At 41.4% G+C, this 7,836-nt stretch overlaps 1 protein-coding gene across 4 annotated transcripts in view; it reads right to left on the reverse strand.

Annotated features, from left to right (window-relative positions):
• Positions 1–7,517, reverse strand: part of PPFIBP1 (PPFIA binding protein 1) — a 76,349-nt gene extending 68,832 nt beyond the window's left edge. For all 4 annotated transcript variants that reach the window (XM_008057116.1, XM_021711865.1, XM_008057113.1 and 1 more), the window contains exons 1-2: positions 7,425–7,517; positions 2,695–2,900 (exon numbers count right to left, since the gene is read on the reverse strand). In XM_008057116.1, the coding sequence (XP_008055307.1) occupies positions 2,695–2,900; positions 7,425–7,488 (270 nt within the window). In that variant the 5' untranslated portion in view covers positions 7,489–7,517. The remainder of the gene's footprint in view (positions 1–2,694; positions 2,901–7,424) is intronic.
• Positions 7,518–7,836: the final 319 nt, after the last annotated feature.

A 7,836-nucleotide genomic window follows, 5' to 3' on the forward strand; every position in this document is an offset into this window, starting at 1 on the left:
GCCGGAGCCTAGCAGGTCGAGGCTGCGGTGGCCGGAAGCGGCCACTGCACTCCAGTCTGGACGACAGAGTGAGACTCCAACTCAAAAAAAAAATCCAACACAAAAAGAGAGCTACAGGTCAATATCCCTTAGGAACATGGATGCAAAAATCATCAACAAGATTCTAGCAAATCGGATCCCAAAACACATCTCAATAGTCATCTAACATGACCAAGTGGGCTTCATCCCCAGGATGCAAGGCTGGTTCAACATTGGCAAGACCATAAATGTAATTAAATACATCAACAGATGTGATAACAAGATCCACATGATAATATCATTAGCTGCAGAAAAAGCTTTTGATAAAAATCCAGCATCCTTTCTTGATAAAAACCCTCAAACACCTAGGCATGAAGAAACATACCTCAAAATAGCAAGTGTCATCTATGATAAACCAACAGCTAACATATTGCTAAATGGACAGAAACTGAAAACATTTCCCCTGAAAACTGGAACAAGATAAGGCTGCCCACTCTCACCCCTTTTTGCTCAACACTGTGTTGGAAGTCCTAGCTAGGGCAATTAGACAAGAGAAGGAAATCAGGGGAATCCAAATAGGAAAAGAAGTCAAGTTATCCCTCTTCGTTAACTACATAATCCTATACCTTGAAAATCCAAGAAAATATGTCAAAAACCTGCTTGCACTGATAAAAGACTTGGCAAAGTATTGGGGGGAAAAATAAATGTGCAAAACACAGTTGCATTCTTATACACCAACAACAAACAGGTAGGGAACCAAATAAAAAGCACAATCCCTTTCACAATAGACACAAAAAAATGAAATATCTTGGCATCTTCCTAACCAGAGTAGTGAAAGATCTTTACAATGTGTCCAAGAAGACACAAACAAATTAAAAAATAGTCCATGCTCATGGACAGGAAAATTCAACATTGTTAAAATGTCCATCCTACCAAAGGCAATCTATAGATTCAGCACAATACCCATTAAATTACCAACATCATTCTTCTCAGACTCTTCTTAGACCTGGAAATGACAATACAGAAATTCATATGGAAACATAAACGACCACGAATAGCCAAAACAATCCTTAGCAAAAAGAAACAAAGCAGGTGGTATCACACTTCCAGACTTCAAACTTTACTATAAGGCTACAGTAATAAAACAGCCTGGTATTGGTATAAGAACAGACAAATAGACTAATGGAACAGGATAGATTCCAGAAGCAAAGCCTCAATTTCTCAACCAACTCATCTTTGACAAAGCCTCTAACAACAACCACTGGGGAGAGGAGAACCTATTCACTAAATGGTGCTGGGAAAACTGGCTGATCACATGCAGAAGATTGAAACGGGACTCCTACCTATGACCATACACAAAAATTAACTCTAAATGGATCAAAGTCCTGGATGTAAAACCTCAAACTATAAGAATCTTAGAAAACGCAGGAGACACCCTTATGGAAATTGGAACTGGCAACCAATTCCTGATCAGAACCTTAAGTGCCGACACTATAAGAAATAAGATAGACAAGTGGGACCTCATCAAACTGATGAGCTTCTGCAAAGCAAAAGAAACCATCAAGAAAGCAGGGAGATAGCCCTCAGAATGGGAAAACATATTTGCCAACTGTATATCTGACAAAGGCCTAACATCTAGGATCTACAAGAAACTTAAACATGCCAAAAAGAAAAAAAAAACAAAACAGCCCTATTAAAAAGTGGGCAAAAGACATGAATATATACTTCTCAAAAGAAAATATACAGGCAGCCAACAGACACAGGAAAAAGTGCTCAGCCTCACTAATCATCAGAGAAATGCAAATCAAAACCACATTGAGATACCACCTAACCCCAGTAAGAATGGCCATCATTAACAAAACAAACAACAGCAGATGCTAGCAAAGATGCAGAGAAAAAGGAATGCTTCTACACTGCTGGTGGGAATGCAAACTAGTGCAACCTCTTTGGAAGACAGTGTGGTAGTTTTTTGAAAGAACTAGAAATTGACCTTCTATATGACTCAGCAATCCCCCTACTGGGAATATACTCAGAGGAATGCAAATCATTCTACAAAAAGATACCTGCATGCAAATGTTTGTTGCAGCTCTATTCACAATAGCAAAGATTTGGAACCAACCATGCTGCCCACTGAAGCTGGACTGGATTAAAAAAATGTGGTACATATATACAATGGAATATTATGCAGCCATAAAGAAGGACAAACATGGACTTCACAGCAACTTGGATGGACTTAGAGTCGATCATACTCAGTGATCCAACACAGAAACAAGAACAGAGTACCATATGTTCTCACTCATAAGTGGACTTTGAAGAATTATCATAATACTATAAGAAAGGAATTGGCAGTAGTGGGAAACTGCTAGGGAAGGGGGGTTGGTGGGATTGGCAGTTGAGGGAAACTGCCAGTGGAGGGAGAGGTACACCTCATCAACAAGGGTAACTGCATAATGAATATTTATATGCCTAACCCTGAATTGTACCTCACATCTTTAAAATAAATAAAAGTTATGCTTAAAGTCAAAAGGGAATTGGGTTCTCTGAAGGGATAAAATCAGAGCAAACCTGTTGCCTTATAAATTTTTTTCTTGTTCTGATTAGCTATTCTACATTATACATTTTAGACTAAACAACAAAAGATTCACAGCACAGAATGTATAACATGCAGATATCTACCATATGACTCTGAAGCCATTCAACAAGCGTTTCTGCTGTTGAATCTGGGATCTGGCATCTCAAGCCCTCCTTCTCGTCTGTCTCCATCATCTCCAGCAAGCCACGCAAGTCTTCCACGAGGTGCAGAGCTCGCAAGCTCCCCATGAATGGAGAAGTGGGAGACTGGCAATCAAAGATCCCATTGGAATATTCCAGGGCCTTAGAACCTAGGTTAAAAAGAAAATCACAGAGAGAGCAATGGGATTTATGTGAGATAAAACACCAAAGTTGAAGGTAGTAAGCCAGTCTAGTCACAGTGAGGACTAATCAAAACCAGGAACAGGAAAAAGATATTCAGTCGTGTATATCTGTCCAAGTCATAGTCATCTGGTATAAAAATAAAAACAATATAATTGATGCTAAATATCGATGGCAGGCTTTGGTGTCAGGTGTGTTGGCCTCATTAAAATGATAGTTAAGAAGGTGGCAGGTCAGTCAGGTAGAGTCATGCATTCCAAAAAATACAAATTTTAGAGATCATAAAGTCCTCAAAATCCCTGAAAAGGAGTTACACACTGAGATGGAAATTGCAATGCCGAGTTTTAAAGGTAAGAGGGCAAGCTCCCAGTTAACTTACCAGAACTTAATCTCTGAAGTTGAATGAATTACACTTGTACATTTGTATATGCATATGTGAACATGGGTTTAAATATTTTCCCCATGACTTTGTTTGCTGCCTAGCATCAAATGCTTGTTAATATCAGCTTTAAAAAATGGTTTTGGCCAGGTGCAGTGGCTCACACCCATAATCCCAGCTACAGTGCTCTCTTCCAGCAGTTTGAAACATTAGAATTACCCAATATTATAAAAAATTATTGTGCCCATGTTAACCCCTCATCCTGCTAAATTTCCTCATAAAACAAGGTGGGCATAGGGGAGAGTTGTGAATTTAGAAAAAGTCCCCAAACATTTATAGTCATTTCTCCTCCTCACCCCACTACCTCAGTTGAAGAATCACTGATGTTAATTTGATCCACTCTGGCGAGAGGATCACTTGGGTCCAGGAGCTTAAGACTAGCCTGGGCAAACTTGTCTCCACAAAAAATTTTTTAAAAATTGGCTGGTGTACACACTGTAGTCCCAGCTACTTGAAAGGCTGAAGTAGAACGATCATCCAAGCCAGGAGATTGAGGCTGCAGTGAGCTGGTAGCATGCCACTGCACTCCATCCTGGGTGATGGAGTGAGATTCTGACTCAAAAGAAAAAAATCAACAACTATGATATTTAGGCTCTTGCTTCATAAGTCTGAAGATCCTACAATTGAATGGCATCCAAAAAACAATGTGTGAGTTTTCCTTCCTGGTTGGCCATCTTGACTTGATCAATTTCATTTCAGCTAGTCCATTCCACTGAGCTTCCTAATACTGGACCACACGATCTGCCAAATTATAATAATGGGCACCAGTGATACGTTAGGCACAGTGCTAAATGACTCATATAACCTCTGAGTCAATCCCCTTAGGAGCCCCATAAAGCTGAGATGAGAACCCAGAAAAATATAAATTGAGGTATGTTGGGGGAGGAAGGAACAGAAAAGCATTAAAATCCAAAGTAGCTACAGTTTTCTATTCAGGCAGTTTGAAGCATTAGAATTACCCAATATTATAAAAAATTCTTGTACCCATGATAGCCCTCTCATCCTGTTAAATCCCCTCATAAAACAAGGTAGGCATAGGGGAGAGGTGTGAATTTAGAAAAAGTTCAACCACTGAGTCATTTCTCCTCTTCTCCTCACTACCTCAGTTGGAGAACCACTGATGTTAATTTGAAAACATATAAACCGGCCGGGCTCAGTGGCTCAGCCTGTAATGCCGTGCCTTTGGGAGGCTGAGGTGAGTGGATTGCCTGAGCCCGTGGGTTCGAGACCCACCTGGGCAGGCGAGACCTCATCTCTACAATAAATAAAAAAATCAGCCGGGCGTGGTAGCACATGCCTGTAATTCTGGCTACTCGGAAGGCTGAGGCGGAAGGATCGCCGGAGCCCAGCAGGTCGAGGCTGCGGTGGCTGGGAGCGGCCGCTGCACTCCATTCTGGGCGACAGAGTGAGACTCCAAATCAAAAAAAAAAGAAAAGAAAAGAAAAGAAAACATATAAACCTACACACAAAACTTCTGACTGATTTAGTTTGAGGTGGGACCTGGGGTATCTTTATTTTTCTTAACAATTCTGACATTAGTCGAAAGCCCTGCCAGGTCTAAGAAACAAATGCACAAGTATAGTAGACTATATAAAATGTAAATCCTTAAAACACTATTCCAGAAATATCATTTCTCTCAATAGGCTTGTTCTAAGAGTATATAGTTGGAATCTCTGGTAAGGGCTTAGAATTGGTTCTAGTTATATATTTTGAAATTGTGACAAAATAAATCCAGTCTCTTTTCAACATAGTAGTTCTTCAGCTGGTATTTGAAAGCATGTTTCATGCCCTGAGCAAGAATACACTTTTCCAGGTTACACTTAGCCAGCTCCCTATCGGATTTGGTTGTTAAACTCTTTGCCTTCAAGTTTACACCTCTAAATAAATTTTAGTTTGCCAAGAACCCTTTAAAAATGATATTATAAGAATTGGATACAGTACTTTAATGTACAAAGGAGGACACACTGAAGTCAGGTCTCGAGGACACATAAATTTAACAAACTGGCATGCCATCACCTTGGGAGAATATGAATCTTTTGAGCAAGACAATAGCCACGGAGTCTTAGAACAAACAAAACAGAATAGGGTCTGATGTGTGACCAGAAAAGATAAGCTGGGTGTGGGGGTGGGGGAGAGAGAGGTATGGAGAGTAGGACAAGCAGAATCCAGGAAGGGTTGAGCTCAACTGCATGGTGACCCCGCCTTCGGATGGGTGACAACCCCACCCCACAGCACATATTCAACCCTGTCCTCATTGTAATGAGTTCCTAAATACATAAAAGTACTCCTCTTGAGACAAAATGCTGTAAAGTGACATGAGACTTTAGGTAGTCACCACTCCTGGGAAACCACAAGGGTCCACCTACTTAGTCAGTCCCCTCTGCAATGGGGAGAAAACAGGGATGTGATGGCCTACTGAGAATGGCTCAAGGTTCCCGAAAAGGAAATAATATGATAAGAACAGTGTTTTAGGAAGGAGATTCTGGAAGTTTCAAGAAGGATAGACTAGAGCGGGAAAGCAAGCATCCAGGAGACATGAAGCGGGAAAGTTACTTGACCACAACAAGATAAAGATAATGGTAGCAGAGATGGGACAGACTTTTTCTTTCTTTCTTTCTTTCTTTCTTTTTTTTTTTTTTGAGTCAGAGTCTCTACTCCAGGCTGGACTGCAGTTGCACAATTACAGCTCATTGCAGCCTTGACCACGTGGGCTCAGGCAATTCTTCCACCTCAGCCTCTGGTATAGCTAGGACTACAGACATGTGACACCATGCTCGGCTACTTTTTTTATTTTTTCGTAGAGACAAGGCCTCACTATGTTGCCTAAGCTGGTCTCAAACTCCTGGGCTTAAGCAAGTCTCCCGCCTCAGTCTCCCAAAGTGTGGGATTAAGGCATGAACTACCACGTCTGTCCCAGGACAGGCTTTAGAGATGAAAAAAAAAGAAAAGTAGAATTTGAGAGGAGGCAGAATTGATGGAATGTGATTAAATAGGAAACATGAGGGACAAAAGTACCTAGAATTTCTGGCTTAGGTGAAACTAGATGGCGGGTTATAAAATGAAGAGACCATCTGAGCAACTTCGAGGAAAGATAATGAACTCAGTGTTTTAAACGATGACACTGATATGCCTTAGGACACTTCAGGAGAGATATCAGGTTGGCAGAGATAGAGACCAGAAGCTTAGGAAAGAATTGGGAAACCAAATAAAAGCCAACAAGCCAGGTGTGACAGTGCCTGCCTGTAATCTCAGGTACCTGGGAGGCTGAGGCAGGAAGGTCACTCAAGCCCAGGAGTTTGAGGCTGTAGTAAGCTGTGATCATGCAGGTGAATAGCTACTGCACTCCAGCTTAGGCAACATTGTGAGACCTCTTCTCTTAAAAAAAAAATGATGTAAGAGTCACTGGTGAAGGGAACAGATCATAACATTCATGGATATTGGGTAGAGCATGCACCTCAAAATACGATCCAGAGACCACCTACATCAGAATTGCGGGAGATGAAGATTATTCATCTGTGATCAGAAACATAGGACGGAATTCGAAGTTTTAATATTATTTTTGAGCCGAGGTCTTACTCTGTTGCCCAGGCTGGAATGAAGTGGCATGATCATGGCTCACTGTAGCCTTGACCTCTTGGGCTCGTGATCCTCCCAGCTCAGCCTCCCAAGTAGTTGAGACTATAGGTGCGTACCACTCCGCTGGGCTAAATCTTAAAAATTTTTTGTAGAGAGAAGGTCTCACTATGTTCCCTAGAGGGTCTTGAACCCCTGGGCTCAGGCAATCCTCACGCCTTGGCCTCCAAAGTTCTAGGATTGCAGGTGTCAGCCAACATACCCGGCCAATTTTTGGTATTTTTAACATAAACGTTGAGAATACTTTTGGCAGAAAATGGAGAAGGGGAGGAATAAAAATGAAGCCGTGGTGAACCAAAAGGTATTGTAGAGAGCCAGTAAATAAAAACAAGAACGTGAAAACACAGTAAGAGAGCTGTAATGAAAAGGTCAAGGAGCAGAGTAAGTGTCATGACTCCGTCTTTCAGAGGATGCAGATTACCTGCTATGATACCATCCATCTGTTCCAGCGCCGCAGCCAACATGTCACTTGCATCACTCATCATTTTCTTATTTTTCAGAGGTAAATTCCAACCTAGATCTGAAAAAATAATGATGCTGTCATTACATCCTTTAAATGATACAGGCTTGCTGGTGGCTGGGCTCATTCAGCTTCAAATTGTAACTCCACTGAGCAGTCAAATATGGAGAAAGAACTTCAGAAGCAGTGGAGGCAAATTAACTAGAGAATTTAACAAACTGTGGTCAATCACCTACTGCAGTGCAAGACCGGTTATGCCTGTATCAGTTAATAAAGAAGATTCCATTCTCACACTTGAGGGTGTTCAAAATCCAGTAGAGCCGGGCTCGGTGGCTCAGCCTGTAATCCTGCGCCTTTGGGAGGCTGAGGTGAG

The sequence above is a fragment of the Carlito syrichta genome, unplaced genomic scaffold (assembly GCF_000164805.1).
Source record: "Carlito syrichta isolate Samal-C Ts95f unplaced genomic scaffold, Tarsius_syrichta-2.0.1 Scaffold86271, whole genome shotgun sequence".
In the NCBI taxonomy this organism is placed as follows: domain Eukaryota; kingdom Metazoa; phylum Chordata; class Mammalia; order Primates; family Tarsiidae; genus Carlito; species Carlito syrichta.